At 47.5% G+C, this 27,019-nt stretch overlaps 1 protein-coding gene and 1 non-coding gene across 2 annotated transcripts; both read left to right on the top strand.

Moving 5' to 3' along the window:
* Positions 1–217: 217 nt before the first annotated feature.
* TRNAS-AGA (transfer RNA serine (anticodon AGA)) lies at positions 218–299 on the top strand. The gene has a single exon. It is a non-coding gene; the product is annotated as a tRNA-Ser (tRNA).
* Positions 300–1,307: 1,008 nt separating this feature from the next.
* Positions 1,308–27,019, top strand: LOC126538838 (pseudouridine-5'-phosphatase-like). Its single transcript, XM_050185559.3, has 4 exons — positions 1,308–1,403; positions 11,410–11,628; positions 16,507–16,739; positions 21,824–27,019. Exons 1-4 carry the CDS (start codon positions 1,343–1,345, stop codon positions 22,046–22,048), a joined length of 738 nt encoding a protein of 245 aa, XP_050041516.1. The 5' UTR covers positions 1,308–1,342; the 3' UTR covers positions 22,049–27,019.

Raw genomic sequence — 27,019 nt, 5'->3', positions numbered from 1 at the left:
GCATAGTATCTTTGCCCAGCCCTGTATATTCACCCGAAAGTGCGGCCCGTGTGATTGCCAGTGAGGTCAGTTATAGACTTCGTTGGTTATCAGTTGGGAAGCCCTGATTTAGAGCGAAATCCCCCATTACCTGAGTCAAATACAAAAACAAAAAGCGCAAAAAGTAAAATTTTAGTTCACGTAATACCAGGATATTTTGGTATTCTTCAAATGTCTCGCAGTCGTGGCCGAGTGGTTAAGGCGATGGACTAGAAATCCATTGGGGTCTCCCCGCACAGGTTCGAATCCTGTCGACTGCGCATCTTTTTCTTTAGCAAATGTCTTTACACGTTTAATTTTTTTTCAGATATACTTATTACAAACCTTCTGCACTAATATTCGAATCGCATCTTCTAATCACTTTTATTCTAATCAAAAAGAGGATTTCGCAGTTTATACTACGGCAGAGAGGATGCTCCCGACTTAGCGTGGCGTGCGCTAAGCAAGCCAGTCTGTAGTGCCAATATTTTGACCCTGATTTTGTTTTCTTTTTCTTTTCGCAATAATACATTCCTTTAACAATGTTCAGCTTCACTGACGCCCCGATTCGGAACCTTCGGAGCACCTGCACAGGCCATGCAACGCAAGTCACAACGTCTGTCATAGCTTGCACTCTTCGCACTGACACATCCCGTTGCGGCTGTAAACACTCGGTGAAGAGGTAGGACTATTGGGAAATAACTGGATACATCAAAATTACCAGAGAGGCATACGGGCATATGGAATAAGATGCGAGAGATTCACATTTGTTTTCTCATGGCATAAAAATACCTGCACCACTTAAACAATCCTTTTCGAAAAAGAGCGATTAGGTGGCGCCATCTATGAGGTATTTCTGAAAACCCAAAGATTGTTGTGGCCAACAAAACCTTCTTCCGCCACAACCACTGCCCCCCCACCCCCTTGTTTTTTCCCTCTCGTGGGCAATCACAACTTCAAAACTCTTCCCATTATTTTTTCTAACAAACTACAGAAATCATTATTTAGAAAATAATTTTTATTGCAATGAACGCTATATTTACTTCCTTATGTAGTGCTTCTTTATGGATACTAGTTATAATGTACTTCGTAACCATCCCCTCGTTCTTATGATAAACTGAATTTTACTTTACACTAATAAAGTGTGCCTACAAAATAACGGGAAGTTTGGATACAAAGATAAATCATCATGACGAAACAATTATGCGTCGCTTACACGTCACTTATCGAAAGTGAAACCCACCTCCGCGGCGGAGCGTCGTCTGCCACTCGTCTGTTGACGAGGAAGACGCGAAGTCGGCAGGGTGCGCTCGGGGTGGGGGCCATGGCAGCGACCTTCAAGCCGGTAACACACGTGCTTTTCGACTTGGACGGCGTGATTTTGGGTGAGTCAGCTTTCACTCTCTACCCCCTACAGCCTCTAACGTAACCGTAACCTTAGGCAACGTCTACGATGCGTCTCTGCTCTAGCAGACGACGCCCGATGCAGCCGATCGGCGGGAGGGGGTGAAGCTGCTCCGACTTTATGGGAGCGCCGGTGGACTGTTTCACTCGAAACCAGAACTTGCGGGAGTTTTGGGCGCGTCAAATGCTGCCGACTGTCGAGCGCGGTGCGTGTTTAGTGGTTGTAGCCAGTGGCCGTTTCTGAACTGTCACTGACGAACGCAAGCGCACGTTCCGAAGCGGAGGCTATCGGATTCGGATCGCGATGCGGACATAGCTTCCTACTCCTAGCGTTGTATCACCGCGGTTTCGTTCAGGTACACTAGCGGTCGGGGCTGTTTCCAAGTGGTCACTGCTCCTGCGGCAATTTTACAGGCACTAGTAGGAGAGATGAGACAGTGGTTAGAGGCTGCTAGTGGCTACGCAGACGGTGATTTCGATTCGAAGCTCCTGTTGCTGTTTTGCTCAAAGCTGAGCTAGCTGACGGTCTAATACTTTGGTACCCATCTGTTCGGTGTCTTTCGATCATGGCAGCAAACGGGCTGGAGCAGACGGCCAGAAGACGAAAACTAGCGGATGCGGCTTGCACAACTGGCTGTCTCTCGCGGCCTCTAGCTTGAGGCTGTTTCCACACGAGAGTCGCTATTTCGACACAGCTGGTGCGTTCACTCAACTCGTCAACAGTTGCGCTGCGCACAAGCAGCGTCGTTGTTTCGTAAATAACGCCGTTTCGTCGGTGGCGCACGAACGATGTTCTGAAGGGGGGGGTATCTAATTGGAATCGTTAATAATGCTAGCTAGGTCTTAACCTGCTCTTGGGTAAACATTCTGCGGGTTGCTATTTTCGTATGTCGAATGAAGTCCGCTACTGAACATGATGCAGAATCATTTCATAGCAAAAAATCGGTGCGTGTACGATTCAGATTAAAAGTAAAAATGATTGAAAGGTGTTGAATTAACGTTGGAATTGAGCTGACATCATCTATATATATATATATATATATGTACTTTGAAATTGCTGATGCGCGATAACATGTTGCATCGCTAATTACGATGCATTACTCGCATAACACACTGTCGGAAATAAATTAGAACCGCCGAGTTCGGACTGTAGAATTGCTTACTGTACATGAAGCGTTTTCGTTTATCCTAAGTATGCAGGGTGTCCCAACTATCATGCACCAAGGTTTAGAAATATGCAAATGCAACGTAGCTCGACAGAACCGAGTTCATGTTGTTTGCCGTCGGTTGGAGACACTCAGATTATTTCTTGCATTCCGCCTTATTACGTAATTAGTCTTAATTAGTTGATCAACGTCTAAAATGGTATAATTAGATTAAATATTTCAATGAGAATATTGTACAGCAACATGAAAAATCCTCATTCTGTTGCTCAATGCGTGCTACATAAAGGTGTCTTACCCAGCGTGAAAGAAGCCCGCGAATTCACGGAAGATTGCCGCCGTGTTTGCGTGTATTTTGCGTGTATTCGGGGGCTGCTTTCACGTTCGGAAAAACACTTTTATGTAGCACGTACTGAGCAACAGAAAGCTGTACCGAGGGTTTTTTCACATTGCTCTACAATTTTCTCACTGGAACTTCTCTTTGAGAATCTGAATAATTCTAATTCTGTCTGACTCTGTAATTAGGCGGAACGCAAGAAATCATCCGAGTATACCTCCAAGTGGCGGCAAGCGTTACCTCGGTTCTGTCCAGCCACGTGGCATTTGCATATTTTTTTAAGTCTCGGTGCACGACAGTTGGGACACCCTGTATAATTTACTGTGTTCGTATACGAGAGAAGACGCGCTCACAAGTAGTAACACATATGTTTCCGAGGACGTTTCCAAAAAGCGCGTGGCAAGCGGCAACGCCGTGTATAACAGAGGTTTGCGGGAAGGGACCATATAGCAAGCCCAGCCGGTTTGTGGGAAGCCGCGTAATGTCTTCCGATTATGCGCGCAGCCCTTACGCGTCGAAGTCGCCGTAATCACGTTTCCTTTGTTCGTTCGTTCTGTCGTTGGCGTCAGCTGGAATGACGAAGTCTGCATCTAGGTCAATCGTGCGGGTCACAGCGCGCGTGCGAGCCAACGTGCCGTCTCGACGGCCGTCGCACCCTCCTGGGCGACCTTGCGTACGTGACACTGTCAACGGATCTTCCACACAGAAGCCTCTGCACTGCGAAAGATATTGTTGACGCAGCTTTTCCCTATCGTGTTTTTTTCCCCTGAAAAGTTATATCAAAGCCAGCGTGCGTGTTATCGGCAACTTTTGTTCCCGTTCTCGTCTTGCAAAATTTCGGCCTTGCAAGAGAGTTTATCGGAATGTTAGGGTTAAGAAGAAAAATAATATTTGTGTATATTAATCTTTTTTTTTTTGACGAAGGTTACGCGCAAAACATTCACATTTCGGGTGCTTACATATGGCGGACAATTTCTCCGTTGCACACGCGTGCGCATAGAGTCGCTATAGACAAGGGCATATCGCGACATTGAATACCACGCGGCGAATGCGAAATAATGGCTTTGTGTGTTACCTTTTGTGTTTCTCGGACAAGGGCAGCTGCCTAGAGCCCACAACTGAACAATGCTGCAATGTCACCTACAGAGAACGAAAGTGGACCAACACGCTTTTGGCGTTGTTCTTAGCTGCCTCGTTTTGCTAGGGCATTAATTTCTTTCTACACGAAACATGTTCGTTTGCCATGCAGTGCTGCATCTGGTGTTGTTTGTTCTTTAATTTTGTTGATCCCACGATCGAAGACGATCGCGGTCGCTCAGAAGGAATTCTGAGCCTATAGTTTCGAAATCTGTCGGTGCCCCGAGCATAGACCTCAGGCTCTGCCCAGGCGGCGCTGCGAAAAAACCCGTCACCAGCGCCCCCATCGGAGCCTTGGCGCGAACTGAGTAGTGCAAGGAGAGCTGTCCGCAAGCGAAGGTGCATAGACCACAATGGACCCTTCTCTTTCGTTTGTGTTGTGGCGCGGTTTCCTAAAAATCAAGGACCTGGAAAGCTTCTTCCGCCCATCCACGCTTCGGAAAGGAAGCTCACCAGGGCGAAGTACGTGTACAATATAAAATAAAGTCTCAAGTGTTATTTCGGCGTGCTGCAACTCGCAAGTACAGAGAGTATCAGGTTTATCTATAGGCATATCAGCATAAAAATCTAAGCATTTCAAATTGGTTCAATTGAATATGTCCTGAATACAAGACTTATTAAGTATCTCCTATATTTTTATGTATTTTATCGTAATGTTTTGTCTCGTAATTATTAACAGAGAGTAAATCCTTTCATAGCCTTTTCCAGGGCAGCAAACAGAAAACGTTTTCCAAGGCAGCAAATAGCGTGCGATCATAACGAAAGTAAGCTTCCTACAGTGCCTACGCGCTGCATCTTTCTTTCTCGCAGGAGCTACAGCATCACTCAGTGCCTTAATTTGAACTTTTTGCAGACGCTTCGAGCAGCAAGCGCGCACACATAAATATAAATAAACGCTAAATTTTTTTCTTTACACACGTGCGTTATTTCGCAATTACTCATCCAGTGCTCCTACAGCAACTTTATTGCTCACATTTGAAAAACGCAGTCGAGCAGGCTCAGCACATTGCGAAGCGTGCTTGTTGTATCGGCACAGGACCTACAAAATACCGAAAGTAGAAATGAGCTCGCGATACAACGATGCTCCAGAACAGGATTTTGAATTCATAAACGAACCAAAATGTTTGGTTAAGCTGACCTGCCAAATCTCTCCGTCCCACTTGTTGAGTCAAGCGGAGGCGGACGTCTGTTAAAAGGCGCTGTTTTCTGTTACCAACGAAGTGGCGGCTGCAGATTCTTGAGTTTTCGCTTGGTTACCACAGTCGTCCGTCAGGGCTACGCAACACAATTACAGAAGAACAAAATTGTCGCACTTTCTCATGCGAGCCGATGTGTTGTGGGGAATGCAAATAATCCGATTACCCAACAGGTTGAACGGCCCGTATCCAGCGCTCTCGCCTTTCCCCTTCCTGCGATCGCGGTGGCAATCGGTAAAACTGAACGTTGTTATTCCGTCCTTCACGTTCATGGCAATTTACAACACAACAGTAGCGTCGATTGCGGCGTTTCTTCGTAGCGCGCGGAGCTATCGCGGTTGCCGTCATCAGTCTGATGAGTGAGCGAGCAAGCGCTTTATGGCAGTTCGGCGGCGCGTCCGACTAGAGTAGAAATTCATAGCTCTCTGTCTGGTTGTCAAATGCGCAAAACACTCGTCATATGGACCAAAATCTAGTTAAATCGTTGTTTCGCAGTCGCTAGCGGCATAGGCAACTTAGCAAGGGAGTCGGGCTTCGCACTACTCAATTACTCTCTCTTTGCACCGGCAGGTGGCGCTATGTGTCTTGCAAAACTCCAGAGTCTGACGTCCATAGATAGGCAAAATGAACCGAACGCACTCAGTCTCACTCACAAAATATAGTTCCTTTTTTTTTTTTTTTGCTTGGGGATCACTTGCTATCGGGCTCATCAGTATCCTACTCAGCCGGACTCAGACGCAGGCTCGCGAGTCAGTTTGAGTGAGTCAACTCGTGAGATTGCCTATGGCCCCCGTATATGTGTATCACTGAGCACACTGGTGCTTAACGTACTGGTGGGAGCAAACTTTTGCGCGACCTTCGAGCGTGGCAAACTCCATTCTTGCGCTCTTGGACGAAGCAAGCGCCTGCAGTGTCGGGACATGGCTTTGCGCATGCGCGTCCTTTCACGCCAGTGCGCATGCCAATGCGCAGGCGCATTCAGCTCTCCTGGGTACAGAAACCGAAACTGATTCGCAAGAAGAAGTACAGTCGAATTAGTGCATAAAGAAACCACATATAACGAATTATTGTGTACATCGAACGGCTCTAAAATCGTCATGAAAATTTTGTATGAAGATTTCATATATCGAATTACCTATATATCGAACTTTCTTGTAATCTCTTTCAGATTCGATTTATCCGGGTTCGACTGTACATTAGCAAATTATTCAGGCTACTATGATGGCTTGTCAATATCTTTTTCTAGGTTTTAGAAGGCTCGGATCTTCATTTTACGCAATCAAACAAACACGAACATGCAGCCACGCACTCACCTACACGCACGAGCTCTCCCTCTCGCTCTCTATCACACATACATACATAAGCGCGCGCACACACACGAACACATGGGGAAACGGCGACGCGGTAGCTTAATTGGTAGAGCATCGCACGCGAAATGCGAAGGTTGTGGGTTCGGTTCCCACCTGCGTCAACCTGTTTTTTCATCCACTTTAATTTCCATTAGTTTATCGTTTCTTTATTTTGATTTATTAAGAACAAGTAATTTCCCCTATGTTGTCCTTGGTGTCAGTGTTTGTTGGCTTCTCATCATATGGCTAATAAAAATCGGGCCCCTCGGTTAACCCCCTTTCACGGACACAAGGAGAGGTAAATGGACGACACGAATGCAACGGAAAGGGCGTTTTCTTTTTGTTTTTTGTACTGCGTGTGTTCCAAGCTGATTAGCGAACGTCGTGTGGAGATGCTATTGTATAAGCGTCAAACACAGAATAGGCAACCCGGCGTCGTCGTTTCGGTGCAGCATATGCATGCCCGCTCGCGGAACACAAACTCGAACATCGTGTCGCAATAATCTGCTGTTCCTTCCTCAAGCTTCCGCGTGGCCGCTTGTGTGCTGTAGGAGGAAGGACCCGCCGTGGAGTGGCTTTGGAGTTGCGCTGCTAAGCCCGGAGGCGCAGCAAGCATCGAATACCGGCCGCATTTCGACGATGGAAGGGGGCAAAATGCAGAAGTGCCCATGTACCGTGCATTGGATGGGTGCACGTTAAAGAACCCCAGGCGGTCGAAATTAATCCGGACTCACCCACTACGGCGTGCATCGTAATCATGTCGTGGCTTTGGCACGTAAAGCCTCCCAGAATTTAATTTTCATCTCAAGAAGCGCAGAGGCTCGAAAATGTGAGAGGAGTAAATGAAAGGCGCCGTTTTATTTATTATCTAGGTGGGACTCCGCCTGCTCGAAAACGAGGAAGAAGGTCGAGGCATGGTGACGCCCGCCTCGGCAGATAGTCGATGCGTGCTGGCGATCGCGTACGCCCTGCGAGTCAACTGTGTTAAAGATAGCGCGAGACTAAGCAAAGGAACGAGAGAGAGAGAGAGAGAGCGTGAAAGTTTACACGAAAGTAGTGTATTCGCGTTAACCGGAAAGGGGCCGTGTTTGCACGGATAACAGATTCAAGGCGTGCGCGGTTGCTGATTCGTGGGGACTGCTGTCTAACTGACGGCGATAGTATTTGTTTCATTCGCGTGTTCGGCGTCTCAAGGCGATGTTAGGGCTGCAAGCACGCCTATTACCGAAGGGTTCGGGATTTATATTTTGACTGCTGGACGGCGCGGGAATGGCAACCGCGAGATACCATGGAGTTGAGCAGCAGGACGCCACACCCTCGCGGGTGGTTCGCGATATTCAACAACAACAGCAACAATCATTTTATTGCCATCTTGAGCTTGTACATTGAAATATCGGGTCTAATACTACTACTACTACTATTAATAATAATCATCATCATCAGCAGCAGCCTGGTTACGCCCACTGCAGGGTAAAGGCCTCTCCCATACTTCTCCAACTACCCCGCGCATGTGCTAATTGTGGCCATGTTGTCCGTGCAAACTTCTTATCTCATGCGCCCACCTAACTTTCCGCCGCCCCCTGCTACGCTTCCCTTGGAATCCAATCCGTAACCCTTAATGACCATTGGTTATCGTCCCTCCTCATTACATGTCCTGCCCATGCCCATTTCTTTTTCTTGGTTTCAACTAAGATGTCATTAACTCGCGTTTGCTCCCTCACCCAATGTGCTCTCTTCTTATCCCCCTTAAGGTTACACCCATCGTTCTTCTTCCCATGGCTGGTTGCGCCGTCCTCAATTTAAGTAGAACCCTTTGCGCAAGCCTCCAGGTTTCTGCCCCGTAGGTGAGTACTGGTACTAATAGTATTACTAATAATAAGTTTTTGTTTATATACGACTGCCGAATAAAGGCTTCCTCCAACGACCTCCAGTTTTCCAGTCGCAAGCCAGCCGACTGCGTCGTATACGTACGCGCGAAAATTTGCTAATACCAGCACTCTGCCGCCCGCTTCGACTGCGTCCACCTTTATGTTGTGTTACTTTGGAAGTCTGTCGGTTACCTGTCGTTCGCATTTCAGGTCCTGCACAAGTCTGCATCTTCGTCCCAGCCTCAACTATACTGTCCCTTATCAGCTGTGTGCGCGTTTCCCCTACCTGCGTCAAATCCTCTGGATCCATGTCACCGTGATGAGTACGCTGGCTAATTAAGGGGCTAACCTTCTCGCCCGAGACACTCTTCCGCGCGGCTTCCTGTCATCCCCGGATCTGTCCAGACCAGCCTGACCTTCTCTCGAGGTATAACGGACGATCGGGCCGCCTCTTTCCTGTCCTACACACCCGTACAACACACTCCAACAGAACGACACCGTCACATGCATGGGCACAGACAGCAGGCCCTTCTTACTCCAACCCGCATTCGCGCACGCCGCGAGTTCTCACGGAAGATCTCGCTCTCCGCGTACACGACCCCGACTTACGGCGTGCCTCATAATCATATCGTTGTTCTGGCACGCAGAACTCCGTAATTTAATTATTTAAAAAGTCTGAACAAGAATACTACAAAAATCAGGGCAGTATCGCCTTTCCTATCTTATAATGACACGAACGCAAAGCACGATCATGCATGCGAAGGCAAATTAAGGCGGGCAGTTTGCGAAGCACTCGCATTTTGTTAAGCTTATTCCATTTTTTTTTCCGATGGCCTACTTCCGCTAAGTGACAGTTTAATTGCGAACCGAGATGACTCTTAATAACGCGCGTACTTGCCGGTCGCGCCTTGAATGCCACGTTTCACGCATTCTGTGCAATATTGCCAATGAAGAGCGAAGCTCGACCTGTCTTCTGGTGCGTACGCCTGCAACTAGAGCAGATCGCTCGCGTACCTTAAGTCGGCTACGTTCCTTCTTTCTTTTTTTTTTTCATTTTACGTTCCTATACGAGGACCCGCGTATACGCCCGAGTAACTGAAACGAGCGCAAGTCTACAGCGCGCAAAAAATGCGGCCAGTCTTGTCCCAACGCGCGGTATACCGTCGAGGTTATGCGTATTCCTACGGGGATCACAACGCCGCGGAAAGTCGAGCTGCTCCGCTGAGGCCTGGCGTGCGTCGCGCAAGATTTCCGAAAGATAGAAAGCATGCGCATCCTCGTATAGCAGAGCGCGAAGAACCCGGGCCATCGCTTCGGTCCGCGCGCGAAACGTCGTTATTCGGAGCGTGCCCAGGGGGACGCTACGTTTTACGTTTTTTTCTGCTTCTTATTTTGTGCTCGATGCGTGTCTACTGTGCGCAAACATCGGAAAAGACCGAATCCCGAAGCGCGCCGTGCATTTAAGCGGCGAGATCGATATCCTCATAGCTGTCCTCGTTCTTCGACGTCCAGCCTCGTTAACGACTGTTTGTTTATCTTCGTTTTCTCTCTTCCCCTCTCCCTCTCCCTCTCTCTCTCTCCCTCTCTCTCTCTCTCTCTCTCTCTCTCTCTCACCCATTTCATTACTTTCCTTGATTCTTATTTATGTTGTCGTTTAGGTCATGTCAATTTTATTCTACCTTTTCAGTCTTTGACCTCTTGCTTTCCGTTCTATGTCTTTAGCTTTGCTGTCGATTCTTTAAAAGCGCGCGATTCTTTAAAGGCGAGCGGGCGCTTTCCCACTCGCCCTCGCTGCCCTTCTCACAGGCGTTCTCGCCTCCTCGCCGCGTACTTTTCCAGAAGACGCGTGGACTGGCCGTACGTCAGCACCAGACACCACGTTGGCGCTCTTGTTTGAAGACGTCACCAATTTCGGCGTGTCGGGAATCGGCGCTCTTCGGCTGCACGTGCAGACATAGAACAGAGTGACAGACGACAGAAACAAGTACAAATCAAAGTGCCAAACATAGGCAAACAAGTTGTCCCCGAATAGGATATTTAATGTACGTGATACTGTCGAAATTACATAAAAGTGGATTATGTGTATTTTTTTTATATGTATGTATTTGCAGACTCTACCTGTCCGCCTTAGCCCATAAGCCAACTGTGAAAGCAGCATTTCTGTAGCTTTAGCGTGCCCTTTTTATTTTGAAATTCTTGATAGGTCGACTTCCAAGGTCCCGTGCATCAATTTTTTGAGTCAACGCGGATTTTTAATTCTCTTTTTTTTAGGAAAGAGGGAGAGGAGCGTATTTTAATTCCCACCTCTCAGTTCTGACTAAGGACCGCCGCATGTTTTCTCACGAACCTGCCTGCCTGTTCACAGTTATAACAGGAAGGTTGATTGTAGCGTCCCCGCAGCCAGCCGTTACCGTTACCGCGCCTTAACTCGCGCACACGCTGCAAAAATCACCAATAGCTCACTCGATTGCACTCGGGTAACTAGCCGGCAGCACAAAATGTTTAACGGCAGCGCTAAAATACGGCTAGTGTGTTCTAGTGCCGTGACACACCACTTATTACTTACTACCTTGTGTGCACGCCTACTCGATCACCTGGCAGCTATAGGGCCGGTATGGATTAGCTAAATCGCGCGCAGAGCTCTTACTTGTACGGGATGCTAATATAATTGTAATGCACTTTCTGTTACAGTAATGTAAGGTAACGGTAGCGTAGTTGACATCTGCTTTTTTGAAACACTATTGTAGCGGTATATAACATAACTGAAATGCACTTTTTGCTACAGCAGCGTAGTATGATGTAACAGTAATATGCAACAGCAACCAACTTCGTGGGCGAACAAATAGACAAACAAGAAATCATATATACCGCCGTCTGTTGTGCGCAACCGAGCGTCGTTGTCGTACTTTGTTCACCTCGTGTACACCTCTCGCGCAGACACGGAGAAGTTGTACACGAAGGCGGTGCAGACCGTGGCCGCCCGGTATGGCAAGCAGTACACGTGGGAGCTCAAGCAGCGGGCCATGGGCATCCCGGGAAAGGATGCGGCGCGCCTGGTCATCGACGGCCTCGGCCTGCCGCTGGCCACCGAGGAGTACCTCGAGGAGATGGATCGCCTCTACGCCGAAATGTTCCCCAGCGCCGAACTCATGCCCGGTAAGCGGGAAGGGGGACCGCCGCGGAATGTGCGTGCATGCGTGAAATCATGCATACATGACTCTCATGTATGCGTGAAGTCATGTCATTATTCAAACCGTATGCATGTATGCCGCATAAGAGACATATAGTTTCACAAACTGTAAATACGGAGCAGCCTTCGGGCAAAATGTTACGTTTGAAATACGAGCGGACGCCTCACGAAAGGCTCGTAAAAGTGGACGTTTTCGATACGGACTCTGAGAAAAAAAGAAAGAAAGAAACGCCGCCATTAGCGCACGTCGCAAGTAACAGCTGACTCGGAACCGCCCCTCTAGACAGGCTAGAACTGCTTTCCAGACTCTATAGCCCTTTCCAGCTTCCATAGCTTTCCTGCCTCTATAACCCCTCGGCATGACCTCGACTCCAAGATTGGGCGCCGTCCGCGGCACGCTGCAAAATCTCGGAGGCGACTTGCTGGGAGTTACATCATATCCGCTAATCGCCAGGTATACACGTCGTTCGCTTTGGTGCTATGTCAAGGCTTAATAATAAGCTCTGCCCAGATTGCTTCGGCAGTTAGTGCTATTCGTTTAATACCAATTTAGCCAACGGAAATTTGGTTGCAGTAGCAGTCGGAAAAAAATTAACTGAAATGAAATTCAAAGGGTAAAATTAAAAAAAAAATATTGGCGGTCATTTTCTCATCTAGTTATAATTTATCTTACCGCGATGCTAACGAAAACAGATTTCGGAAATAATCAGTTCAAAATGTTTTGTAAAGAGAGGAATAAAGGCAAACACAGAAAAATTAACCAATTGCAGTATGTGGGAACGCAATATCCGATCGCGCTGGTGAAGGGAAAATTATCACCCTTTCGCCATAAGGGCGTAGCAATGAATACGATAGCAACGTGTTGGAATATTATACGAAGTGCAAGACTCGTAGCTGTAGTGGCACTATGAAATGAAGTAAACGTAAGTAGTAAAAACGAGCTGGGGTGCGATCGGAGATGGTTGTTCGGCGCGTTCGTTCGGTTACCGGCGCGCGCGATTGGCCAACTCCGCGCCGACGTCGCCAGCCACGGGGCGCGGCCACGTTTTTGGTGACGTCAAAATGACCACACGCTCCTGTCAATCATCCTCCCACCGAGCATTTCGTCTGCTAGGCGCCGAAACCGACGGGAGCTGGGAAGTTTGGAGCGATCATACGGCTTCGCATGGCGCGTTTGGTGGATTGGATTGGATCCAACAGGGCTGCGGCAATGGCGCTTCCGTTGGGAACTTTGGTTGTTGCGCTGGCGTTTCTAGAGGAAGGAGGAGAGCGGGTGGCGGTGCGAAACGCGTTTGAAGAAATGGCAGAAAGTGAATGCCGGCGTCTCTTTTGTTTCTCGAAACAAATAATTCGTTGGTTGTACAGAGAAATCGACGCCATCATCGGTGCCAGCGAGCCACTGGAATGTTGTAGCTGCCTCTTGAAAAGTGCGCCACTCTTCCCGTCGTTTTTTTTTTTCTTTTATCTTCTTGCTGTGCGCGACACCACCTAGGGACGACGCAAAGAAACTAATATTTATAAATTGCAGTAGTCCCACGTACTACTATTTGAAAACGTGTTTGGGCTCGAGAAAAGAAATACATTTTTTTTAGATAAAGATTTCATTCATTTGGAAGACGAGAAAATTTTCGTTTTGTAGTATATTGTCTGCAAGCAGACGACAAACGACGGAAGTAAACTTCCGGGGAGGTCACCGCTTCCTGATTGGCTGCTCTCTCCGCCCCGCTGTCACAAATTTTGCATACTGCAACTTTGTGACGTTGCAGAAACTGAACAGAACGCGTATCGAACAAAATATCTCCGATCGCGCCCCTGCTGTGCTGTAGGGGTGCTCTTTTTTAATCCTGCCATCGGACCACTTCATTTATATCTTTACTACTTAAAGCCAACGTCCTTCTTAGCCACTTTACCACCACTTTACCGTATCGGGCATGTTTGAAACCTCTTTCCTGGATCGATCATGGAGGTAGTCCACTGCTGCGCCAATGAAACTGCATCATTTTCAGGTTCGAGCTCTGTTGTTGTTTCGCACTTTTAATCTTCAGTACCCCTGTCACACGGGCACTCGAAAGACTTCGGAGCGAAAAAGACCTCTACCGAAAACGCGTGTGCTCGCAGACAAAGGACAGGGAGCGATCTCTTTTTCAGAAGTGGTCTTTCCAGGAAGCGGAGTTCGTCGATCTCTTTTACCGCCGAAAAGGAGTAGACTCGGAACCAGCGGGCGCCAGCAATCGTCATAAGTTAAAAACGAAACTAAGCAAATGCGTATTTTCCTCTCACCTAGGCTCACCGTAAAAAAAGAAAAAAAAAATGTCTCGCAGAAGGTATAAACCCCAGTAATGCTAGCTTTCTTCTGTACCCTCGTAAACAGGTCGAACGGGTCTCGTCTAGCGTAGTTAAATTTATTTGAAAAACATGCAATACAATAAGTTTTCACTTTATCAGTTGGCCGATTTTGTTTCGAACGCTAGCACCACGCTTTCGGTAGCGTGTCCAGAAGGAAACGCTGAAAAGAGATCGCCGGTACCGTGGGTACGCTGCGCAACACCTCTTCAATAAAGAGTCTTTCAACTCTGTAAAAAATCGCTTGCGTAAAAGTGATTTTGCGTGCTCGTGTGACAGCGGTTATAAGTCTTGAGAAGATTGAAAATAAAAGGCGTGCGCTGTCGGTGTTTTGTTTCGTGACGTTTGTTTGTGGGCTGCCATTCTCGGAATTGTCAGGAATAATTGTGTCGAGAATGCAAAAACATGGTATGAGCTACCTTAGCGATAGAATGGTGTGGCAATATAACCCACATATACCGCGTGTCATGTATCATCGCATGTCATATAGCATGCATATACCGAACTATATAGGGAACGTCACGGTGACGGCGAGGGCAGAAATTCGCTTGAGTGTCCATGTAGTTGCTATCGCAATTAAAATGCAGGATAAAAGATAAACGAAGGGAAAGAAAGAGTGCAAGACCATCAGGTAGAGCACAACACATGCGTGAAAAAAAATAATAAAACAGGCTGAATTATGTAGTCCTTCGCACGGGTAGTTGTCCGAAGGAATCACACGATCCTCTGTGCTGACAATCGGCGAGGCTACTTTTGGATCTCCTACGCACGAAATGATTGTACTGCAGAAGGACATGTTGCTGGGCTGGTTGGTGCTTACTGAATGACATCATCTAGTGTAAGGGCACAGCCACAAAAAACAGACACGCACAACACCTCACGAGCGCTACGAACAAGTTCATTGAAACGCATTGAGCTGCACTACATGTACTCTTTCCAATGCGTAGACGCATCAGTCACGATCGACGTGTTACAGACGGCGTTTTGCGTGCGGCACTGTAGGGGTAGGAATTGAGTACAGTGAATGTGGACATAGCCTTCACAGCAGCTGTATTCTGCTTGGAATTTAAATAAAATTCTGCGATTTTACGCGCCAGAACCGCGATCTGATTATAAGGCACGCCATAGTGGGTGACTCCAGATCAATTTTGACCACTTGGGGTTCCTTAAAGGGGCACTAAAGTGAAAAATGATTTCTTCTGCATCAGTAAATTACCGTTCTACAACACCAAAAACACCACTCTTACAACGATAAGACCTTTGGTAAGCCAGAAAAAGCGCAAGAACGAAATACGGGTGGCGTCTTGGATTTTGATGGCATCTTCTAGGGCCTACTAATTATATATAGCGGTACAGATTGACTACATTGTGTTCTAACGGAACCAAATATTAAGCATGGCAAGTTTCGGAAACCTTTATTCAGCCAACGCGGTCGAAATGCGAAAACATACTTTGGAATCCCTGTCGTCACGCTGACGTACCGGCGCTGGGGTTTCGGCGCGAAATTCAAATGGACCTTCATTTTCTCATCAAATAATCAAATTATTTTTTTGAAATGACTGCCTGCAGGGTTCTCAAACAATGCTTCATTAGTCTAAACTGATTTATTCTTTCGCTTTAGTGTCCCTTTAAGGTGCACCCAATGCGTGGTACAGGTTTTCTTTTTTTTTTTTTTGCATCTGCTCGGCAAACCGCCGGTGGTGATGTCGGCGACGACGTCGACGCCGCCGGAATAATTAAGTGGGAAGTCTTTTTTATGTTTGTCTAGTGTTTGTCCCTTTAAAAGCGCGCTAAAGGCAAATATTAAGTCAAGCTGAAGTCATACATTAGTGCTCGAGAACGTGTAAGGCGTCAATATTATCGCGAACAGCGCTTTCGCGTTTCAGTATCGTTATCCCGCAGCGCTGCGCTGCTTTTGTTGGCTCGCGAAACAGAGAAAAATTGCAAGTAGCAGGGAATGCCGCGTTGATGTCATGTCGCAGGATTTCTGGACGCTCCACGCGACTTGACCAAGAGCCGGTGCAGCAGTGAATCCAACGCTCTGTCTTGGCTCGGTATCTCTATGGCCGCGCGCTTGCGTTTTGCGCAGGAAACCGTAGCGCCGTCTACCGGGCGCCGCTTTACTCACCGATGGCAGTAAAGGGCGCGTGTCCGACGTCACAACTCCCGCTCTCAGGGGCGGCGGACTTGAATAAGGCTAATGGTATGCGGACTCTTCGGAAGCAATTTCCTCTTAAACTTTCTTTTCTTCGCACGAAACAAGCGCTGCGAGGTTTCGGGAATGGTATTTTAACAGCCCATGCCGACTTAATATTTGCCTTTAGTGTCATTTTTAACCTTAGCTGCCTACCTTGTTTAACAGAGGAGGTTTCCCTGAACGCTACCCTGCAAGGGGACTCTAAGCTTCACACACACGTCTTTGACCTGTATTCCAGCATGTTTTAAATAACCGAACCAATGAACCAATTCCAATCCCGACCACCACGTTTTGCTGCGCGCAGGTGTGGAGCGACTGGTGCGCCACCTGCGCAAGCACGGCGTGCCCATGGCGATCGCCACCAGCTCGAAGCCGACCTCGTTCGAGCTGAAGACGACGAAGCACCGCGAACTGGTCTCCCTCTTCCACCACGTCGTCATGTCGGGCAGCAACCCTGAAGTGAAGCACGGAAAGCCGCACCCGGACGTCTTCCTGGTCGCCGCCTCGAAGTTCGACGAGAAGCCGCCCCCCGAGAAGGTGCAGTTCGTCATCGAGTGTACTGCCCTTAATAGAAAGCTAAAGGAGCCTAGTAGTGACCGAATTTCTAAGGAATTAAGGGGGACACTAGAGAGAAATGCTAAATTAGTATGAATTGGATAAGTACTCTTACAAAACTGTACCGGTCGTTTTTATTAACTTTAATGGAACACACGCACGCACGCACACACGCGCGCGCGCACACACACACACACACACACACACACACACACACACACACACACACACACACACACACACACACACACACACACACACACGCACACACGCACACACGCACACACGCGCACACGCGCACACACACACACACGCACGCACGCACGCACGCACACACGCACGCACGCACGCACGCACGCACGCACACACACACGCACGCACGCACACACGCACGCACCTGTGCATTATAACGCAAATCATTGAGCTGCCTTATTCGAAGAGGCTGACGTTACTTACACTAGAAATCAAAATGCGTAATTGACTAATGAACGAAGTTTCACTAATCAAGTTTTTTTAACTAATTACTTTTGGCGCACATGTTACAATGCGCAAACTGAATGCAGTGGTTTTACAAGGCACACCTACTTAGGCTTTCGAAACTAGCACCAGTTTTGCGATAAGCGCTGTGAAAATTGCCTTAAAATACACCGTTGTTCCGCTTGCGCCTTTGGCAAACCGCTTTTTCCTGCAATGAAGCCCAAGAATTACTGGAATTCACCCATTTCGTCGCAAACTTTGGGAACGCGTATCTCGTAACCGGTGTCATGTTCGGGCTTCCTTCCAAGTGGCTATGACCTTCGAATTTATCGGCTACAATTTGCAATAAGCACCGTAACTTGTCTAAAAGGTTATTAGCTAAACTTTTGTTAATCTGCTACCCATTCGCTTTGATTTCTTCTGCAAATAATGCCTGCCTCTGAGAACTAACCTAGATCAAGAAGCAGAATTCAGTAGATGCCACGGGTGATATTGGAAGATTATGTTAGCAATACAGAAAAGGAAAAAAAAAACCCTGCTTATTCCCTCTTGGAAAATTATGTTAGCAACACAGAAAAGGAAAAAAAAATATAACCCTGCTTAATCCCTCTCGGAATATTATGTTAGTAGTACAGAAAAGGAAAAAAATATATGCCTGATTATTTCCGCGTAAGTAACAGTAATTGGTATATTACGACAATTTTTGTTTAATTTCGCGCCAAAACCACAGCGTCGATACGTTTCTCGGTCACGTTGGCGCTCTTTTCTTATTTTATAAAATGAGCAACGCCATTCCGCACGTCATAGAGGCCTGAACAGGCCGGCTATTTGTTGCGCCAGAAGCGCTACTCGGTAAGGATCAACTAGATTCAACTATGACATTGTAAAATAGAAGATGATATTAGATTTTCTGTTTTTAATAAGCCAGAATTACCTTAAATGAATTGTTACTTTATTTGGCAGTATTCTGGGGCGCGATCGGAGATCTTTGTTCGATACGCGTTCTGTTCGGTTGCTGCAACGTCACAAAGTGGCAGTGTGCCAAATTTGTGAGAATGGGGCGGAGAGAGCAGCCAATGGGCAAACGGTGAACATGGGAGGGTGCACCATAATTGGTTCGGACAGGCACGTACCCATGATATCTTTTCGGGACGGCGGGGGGGGGGGGGGGACCCAAGCCAGGCTAAATTTTCTATGCAAATGAGTACCTTTACTAGTACAAATAAGAATAACGTCCACCATTCGCCATAAAGACGCGTAAACCCGCAAAAGAGAAATCAAATAAGGTGTATCTTACAGGTAGGCCTGCGAGATACACCTCTCCTTTACTTGGCAAACAAGGAACCACATCAAATGGACTCGCGCAGGAAGAACACTGCCAAGAAGTAAACAAGCGAAAGTTTAAAATAAAGATTTCTATAGTAGAATACAATTTAAAAGAAGATTGGCTGTGGTTTAGCTCTGGGTAAACCTAGTCGAGTAGCGATCGCTACAGACCCCCGGCTGCTCTTAGGCTTCGCTTGTAGTTAGACATGTTATTAAACTTAGTGGTTTCGCACTTAGTGGCTTCCCCCAACGGCAGGAGCGGTGGCCGCGCGGCGACCGCGACGAGCCGAGTTAATGGAGAATCGAGGGCCCTGGTGTGACCCCCCGGACCCTCCCCCCTCACCCCTTGTACGTGCCTCGGTTCGGCATACAAACGTGGAACTTGACGTGATGGTGTGTCCACTTTATTTATCTTGCAGTCATGGTGAACGCTTGTGGCTGGCGTCATCGCAATGCGGTTGTCTAAAAAAAAAAAAAAAAAATTGACGGTCACCTTAGCATACGCCAAAGTGGGTGAAGGCGAAAGCCTCCGCGCTCAAAATTATTTAACTTTATATTATAAATTTCTTGATATTATCATTCGAATGCGCTGTTACTTCTTATTGTTTTCTCCTATTAAAGGTCGTGGGTTCTAATCCCACTAAAGGTTGTGGGTTCGAGTGCCTTAATTAACTCTATATTATTTAACTGTGCCTTGTTTTGGCATGATTAGCGGCATCGATGTGAAAGACGACGACGAACGCGCGAGCAAAGACATGACCGCTCCGATTTTCTGTACCTCACAACGTGACCTTGAAACATAGAGATCTAAGGCTTTCGCCTTAAAATGCGATTTCAGCGCGGTTCTCCGCAGAGATTAGCTGAGCTTCAAAATCCACATATTCATCTTTACTAATTACCTGTGTGAAGCGCCTTTTTTTCGGCCACATAAGTTTCTCCCTTTATTGTCACCGTCTTCACTTTGGCCCTCTCCCTTCGTTCCCATTCCTCCTTATTCCAACGTTGATCGCTCCATTTCCTTATTATTTCTACATAGGAAAAAAAAAAAAAGAACAGTTACCGTCCGCTGCAGTTTCGCCGAAAGGCGAAGCATCGATTGCGATAGCAAATTAGGAGACATACACGAACTAAGGATAGTTTTATTGGCCGTATAAACTTGTAAACAATCGCTAACTAAACATTCGCTAAGCATGGTGTGAGCGTGCACAAGCATATATGAACACATCACACTCGATGAGCGCGGACACTCGCTGTGAAAACGCCGGTGTGAGCAAGTGCGGCAGCAGCAGCGAGCGAAGTAACCTTCGCGCGATCTATCCCTTCAACGCAAAAGCGGCGAGGAAACCGCGCGCACAAAGATATGAGCCGTCTGCTGATCACTTTCAAGATATGGCGCGTGCAACCGCGCGCGGCCGTGCAAAGTACGCACTTGTTGCGGAGTAGAAACCACCCCATCCCCTCTCTACCGCGCTGCCTTCCCGCTTTCCTGCCTCCCCGCACGCGAGATTGAGTCGCAAGCTCCCCTTACGCCCGGTCGCGAAATGCGCAATTGCTGCCGCAGCATGGCGCCACCCACCCCTCCCTCTGTCCCACCAATCCCCCCCCCCCTGCCTTTCGCGCGACAGAAGACGGCGCGTTTGCTCTCCGCTTTCTTCCTTCGCACGCGCCAGATTGAGCCGTGATCGTCTGCTTGCCTCGCGTGATTTTGCTCGCACATATTGGGGGCGAGCTCCACCAGTGGAAAAGCTGGCGCTGCCGTCGCCGTGACGTGGCATGAGGGATCACGTGGATACTAGTGGGCACAGCGGCCGCGTCGGTTGCTTCAGACGCTCAAAAGCAAGATAAAAACGAAACTTTAAAGGTCCCCCTGCGCTGCCGTTCTGGTTAAGTGGGGGGGGGGGGGGGGTTTCCCGCTTCGGGTGTCTTCTTGAGAACACTGAAAAGCACTATAATAGGTATTGGCTGCCTTTGAAGGTGTCCAACATGGTAGGCTACTGCTCGGTGCCGCAGTGTCGGAGGTACGCAGCGGAGCCCGGTGTCAACCTTCACACGTACCCATGGACAGGGCAAGAAGCATGGCTCGCGAAACCTAGAACCGACAAGCAGCCGCCGGCTACAGATCGGGTGTGCAGCAAGCACTTCCGCGGGGAAGATTTGTCCTACGGCGTCGGGGTTGCGATGTAAAGCGCGCAATGAGAGGTTCGTCCGCTTGCGGTGCCCGGATAATGTCATGACGCTTTGGTCTGGGATCTTGTTGATGCTAGATACTGGCGAGATCACTGGAATGGAAAGGGAGCCGCAAGAAGCACATTAAAGGAAGGCATGGCATAGGGTCATATTTCTGTTAGCACTAAACAATGAATCAACAAAAAAAGCAGCGGGAAATTGCTTGTTGGGAAGACCGATAAAGTTAGTGCGATGCAACCTGAGAAATAATGATATTGAAATCTCCAAGAACATAGAAAAAAAATTTTTTTAGTTGCTATGTGTATTGTTGCTTGTGCACGGTCAAATACTCATATGCTGCGGCCTGAAGCGCACGGCACGGTGCCAAAACATGGTCGCAGCGAACGCGAAATGTTGTGCGCGGACATGGATGCAGGCGCGCACTCGCGGTTACCGCGAACCCGCGCGATCGCTCCACTGAGGCTTCATTCTATTCTGCTCTATTTAGTTATACGGACAGCCCACTATAAGAACATATTTCACATAGCTTGGTCTAAGCGACTCCTTACCTTTCACGCGCAAGCAACCGGTTCGGGGTACTCCATCGCGGCGACCGCGCGCAGTGGGCATTCACTGTGCGCATCCTGTGCTTTCCGTTTGCCCAAGGTTATTGTTTCTACAATTAAAAAACTTCTGTCGTTTCGACAGCACTTACAGAAGTGACCAGCAGGGCTTCCGCGTGGTGTTTTTATTGAGCGACCACAACAAAACCGATGAGGAGCGCGCCGCGTTATCCCTCGTACTACTCAAGCGAGGCGCTTCCGGGAGGCAGTGACTCCGTAAGACCTCGCCGCCAAAAGCATACGACGCGCGGCGACGGTCTTATCGCCCTTGGTCTTTGTACCGAACATCATGGCAATGGTGACGGCGGCGGCAAGCATGCCTACGCAATGTCCATATAATTGGTGTGGCAATAACAAATAAATTATCCCGGCTTCCCTCGTGGCTCATTCTCGTTCGAACCGAGTAGTGCAGGCCGGCCTCTTAGCCTTTTTTCCCCCCTTATTGTAAATGTATATGACTTCTCTTGGTCGCAGGTTCTGGTGTTCGAAGACGCGCCGAAGGGCGTCACCGCCGCCCTCGCCGCCGGTATGCAGGTCATCATGATACCCGACGCTCGCATGGACGAAGAGAACCGGCGTCGCGCAACGCTATGCATCGCCTCGCTCCTCGACTTCAAGCCCGAGCAGTTCGGACTGCCGCCCTTCGAGGACGGCACCGAGGACGGCCTCGAGGACGGACCCAAGAAGAAGAAGGAGTGAGGCGGAAAGACGGGAGGCGAGTGGCTCGGCCCACTGCGTTAACCGTCTCGACTACAAGCCGGCGTTGCCGCACGCCTTTCCGTCACTGCCGCGGCGCGCAGATGACCGTGTCGCGCTTAGCGCGCCCTTCCTCATCTCCAACGAACGGAGAGTTCACCGGCGTTCGGCAAGCCCCCAGGTGGTAATTTTCGCGTCTCGTGGTGTCTCGCGAGATTTCCTCGTTGCGCAGAACCAGCCTAGGGCTCCTAGTAGGGCAGCGCGGACGCATGAGCTGAAGCCTCTTAGTGTGTAAAAGTACTTGTGTACATTTATGTTTCATGTATAGCGACACCGGCCGTGCTTGGCAAAATGCTCGCCCGAACAGTAACTTACGAGAATCCTCAACTGTTGACGTCGTAAACCGCTTATATTTTGTACGGGTGGCGTAGATTGTGTATGTGTACGCACGCGCCTCGCTTCAAGTCTTACTCGGTTCCACGAGAACATTCCGAAATCAACCATGCCTACCTTCCTTGTCACGCATCTGTTTACGTCTGTTGTGTGCGATATTCGCGTTTGTTCTTAGTGCTAGGGGAGATACGAAGGGCTGATTTTAATTACAAGCGAATGTTCACTTACTCTGGTATTCACGTCGTGACCTGTTTGCCTTCCTTCCTGCTAAGAACCTCTCCACTCTTCCAAGTGCCTCTAAGCATAAGTGTACGCTTTTGACGCCCATTGCGAAGCTGACGATGTCTGTCAGCAGACGAATGCAACGTATACAATCCGTGTAAGCCTGCTGACGTTGACTGCGGAAACGTCAGCTGTTGTTTGCGCAATATTCTTCTTGCATCAGTTGATTAGACCTACCAATAATGGTTCATGCTCAGGACCCTGCCAATTTTGAGCAGCATGTGTTGATGTGGCCCGTCATACATGTTATACTCTTTGCAAGCCTGTGACGGAGGCCGTGCCTGCAGGGCAACACGTTGGCCAACACTGTTCGCGAGCGACTTATCGGGATTCGCGCTACGCAAGAGTAACGACATGACACACATTTTGACAACACGCCCGCTAACAACTCATTGCACCTTTGGCGCACTCTCTAAAAACAAGGTAGTGCGAGCAACTCTGAGAGAGTGTCTGTATATTGTTCTTCTTTCTCGAGTTAGATAGCAGGTTATGCTTACTGTTGGGGCAGTTTGCGAAGCGTCTTGTATGAAGCCTCATCGCGTCATATGTACCTTTGAGATGCGTGACCAGGCAAAATTTTACTTGCATGCTTTGGTTTTTGTCATATTGTATGACGCTTTATTTGTGCTTAGTACCGAAAAAAAATACACGACATAATAGGAATAAGTGCACAAATGTGTCCATAAAAACATCGTAGAACATGTGTAATTCACCGACTGCATGCTAGATGGCGCCAAAAAACCGCATCGCAGATAACAGAACCTCGGCAAGGGGATTGTTTGGTACACCTTTGGGCATTTCTTCTTGTTATATTTGTTTGTAAACGTGCTGCTAAAATGGTTTGAACTGATATTCATGGGCGGTTGCGTTAGCGACATAGTGTGCAAGAGACCCGGGTGTCGCAAGTCTTTTCACTCGAATCTTTATGCGAATTGACCTTAGTGTATTTTTTAGAGCGTCTGACAGTACCGTAATTGTAAAACTATTTGCGGACAGCCTTGGCCAAACTATTGCCCGCTTGGCAGCGCCTATAGAATACTACCACGGTAACCGCGACTGTACGGGTAATTGTCATTTGTTGGGCGTGTTGGTAAACTGACTTGGAAAGCATATTTAGCAGCAGCGAACAAGGACACAAGAGAGACGACACCACAATGCTCTAACCTTCCTGTCCTTGCTCGCTGGCTCTAAATATGCTTTCCAAATGTACGGGTAAGCTTCTATTTATTTTATTGTTATGTTTTGTGTTCTGCCCATCCAGTAGAAACCGCACACCGAGAATTGCCTTGTAAGGATGCTTACATAGCACTAACACGGCGTTGTGGAGAAGCGACTATGGTGCGGCATAAACTTTTCTTGTTCACGCTTACAGCTGCGCAGCTGTTGAAATATTGCTGAGCTGAAGAGTGGCACATGCAGGCGAGATAGCGTATTAAAGTTCTTCTAACTTTAAAAATAACTGTTTGCAAAATGCTGCGCGTCTTATGGCGTATTTTCGGGCATAACTGTGTAGAGCAGATAAAAATCGATAAAGGAATTAATAGGAAAGACTTTTTTTGCACAATGTATTACGCATGGTTGAGCAAACATATATACATAGATCTACGGTGGGGTATTGTAAAAATAAAATACTGCAGCCGGGCCTGCACGTTGAGCATACAGGGGTCGGTGCCACAGCTCGTGTCTGTAGGACGACCTGCCTGTGATTGTGGCTGTGAATTGATCTCTCTTACCTTTACTTGTTGCCACTAAATCTGCATGTATACTTGTATGAAAGGACCAAAGCTTTATCCGTGTGGTTTGTCTGTGAAATGCTTTGTGTTTTATGCCAGCTTCTTGTGGAGCTAGACCTGGTTACATCAAAGGTAACCGCTATCGACGACACGAAGCCGTGCTCCCTTGTTCTTTTGTCCCTCTCTGGCAAATGCGATATTCAGTACAACAGGATGTTTTCCGATGGACATTCTATAAGCAGCATAGACCATAGCGCATCTGTGTACAAAGCATACGTGTGATCCTGAAAGAAACAAGCAAGAAACAAACAAACACAGACTCAGTCAAATAGATCCATGATCAAATAGATTTTAGGCTAATGTATTTCGTTAAACGGTTTTAGATTGCCAGTTTACATCCCCAAGTTTCTCGCTGTTTTAGGGTCACCTCTTAGTCATTTGTAGAGATAGATTAATTTTGGTGGCATCATTTTTTTTTCATACGAGAATAATTAACGTGTCGTTTGACTGCGCAGTACAAGTAAGGAGGTGAAATGCTGTCACCCTGCGATGGAGGCACAAGAATCGCTCGAAAAGAATAGCAGCGATCAGCGATGTCACGCAAGAAGTTATACGGACTACGCATGTTTTTTTTAAAGAAAACGTGCGCATGGGCTAACTCGCTCCTCCATCCTGCATGACAAGTAAGCGGCGAACTGTTCTTAGAATTCTGTCTAACCGCACGAGCCATACTGGGCTAACTTTGTTAAAATGTCGATGTACATAATTGTTTCTTCGTCCAAAGTGTGGCCTGAAGTATACCAAAAAATGAAAAACATCACTAACCAAAGATATAGACACTTGTAGGATGCTATTGACTAAAAGATGCACAGAATTGCGTGGGAACGTTGAAAGAACCAATGCCAGAATCGTTACTACACTTATCACAAGTTGACAGTGCTACAAAACAAATATTTCACGATAATTCAAGGCTAACAGGGTACTGCCGTTTGAAGCGAGATAATGGTGTTATGCGAGAAAATACGCCGATGACGACTGTACATGCGTAAATAAAGTCCAGAATTAAAGCTGAAATTATCGGGCTTATTGCGTTTGCATGTTTTCAGTATCCACGCAAGTCTAAATCAGAACGCAATAACTCCACGCGATGCCTCGTAGTTTAGAGATTATACAGAAAAGGGGAGGGGGAGGTAATGAATCTGCTGCGGAAAATACTGAGAGACGGCTGGAACATTACAATACATTACAGATTTATTTCTGTTCATGCTACAGAGTTTGAAATCACAAAGAGCGGAGCCTGCGCAAAAACCTGCTTTCCGCAGCTTGAGGACCAGCCAGCGCCCGTCTGTCACGCGTCATTCGGACAGACGCACTGTACGCACAAAATGCAGAATAGCAACACCGACGATTTGCATGAAGACAGTGATTGAGGTGCGGTGAATCCGGTTTGCTATAGACACTTCTCGCCACTTCTACGTTTGCGTGGACACTTCCCCGCAAACGTGCTGACTTCAGTAGGCCAAGTGTACAAGCATACACATATATAACAGAAGGACGATTATAACAATAAGTAGCCAAACAGGTGACAATATAATTGCTAAACATTTTCACATCGATAGTTGACATCGATGACCCGGAAACGTGAATATATTTGAGGCAATAAAGTTATACGAACTTTAATTGTTTGTTACCAGAAACTACGCGTCCTAAGAGCCGACAAACGCGAAAGCAAAAATAAATAGCGTGGCAGGATCGGCGGCCGCCCAATTTCAAAGGGGATGACTTATTGCCCGTCGATTCAGCGACTGTACAAAATGCGTGCTGCAAGGTAATCGCGCAACTGAAGGGCCAGTTGTGGGTGGCAGTTGTAACTATCCTGGCAATAAGACTTTTTGTTACTAGAAGAAAGTCGCATGCCTTCCTACGCATTTCTCTTAAACCAGCGTTATGCTCTACTGTAGGTACTTTTTTTTCAATTACTACCAAATTACTTTTTGTGGTACTTCTGGATCAAGTACATGTGCCTCGTTGATGGGAAAGTTCGTCGTCCACGTGTAAATTTCTTTCAGCCATGAATCTTGTTTGTTGAAACGTTGCCAGGAAATTTCGTCGTGGAGTGCGAGCGATCTATCGATCGAGGTTGTTGGAGAGCGAAAGGTTGTACGGCTGTGTTGCAGAACCAAACTAAACAGTCTTGCGTTCAACGTTTCCGAGATTTGGCATTCCGTTCGGGCGTTTCCTATCGGCCTCGAAAGATGTTCAAACGAGTGATAACCGCAGCAGATATTTGATATCGGCCGAACGCGCTATTGTCATTTGTAACTTGCAAGCAAGACTGTATAGTTTCGTCCGAGCGCACTCCGAGCATACAGCTGTGCGCACTTGCATTGACGTGTGCACAATGGCGTCTCGGTTATGTGCACGTGGCAACTGCCGAGCTAGCTTTGGTGCGGTTGTAACTCTGGTACAAATGATCTAGCAAGGAAGCGATTGCAAAGGGTTTGTTGGATATTGTCTGTTGATGGTGATGTTCGTTGATTGTTGAATAAAGAATAAGTACGGGTAA

This window comes from Dermacentor andersoni, chromosome 8 (genome assembly GCF_023375885.2).
Source record: "Dermacentor andersoni chromosome 8, qqDerAnde1_hic_scaffold, whole genome shotgun sequence".
Lineage (NCBI taxonomy): Eukaryota > Metazoa > Arthropoda > Arachnida > Ixodida > Ixodidae > Dermacentor > Dermacentor andersoni.
The sequence above is the reverse complement of the archived record's forward strand: the minus strand, read 5'-3'. Positions and strand labels throughout refer to the sequence as shown.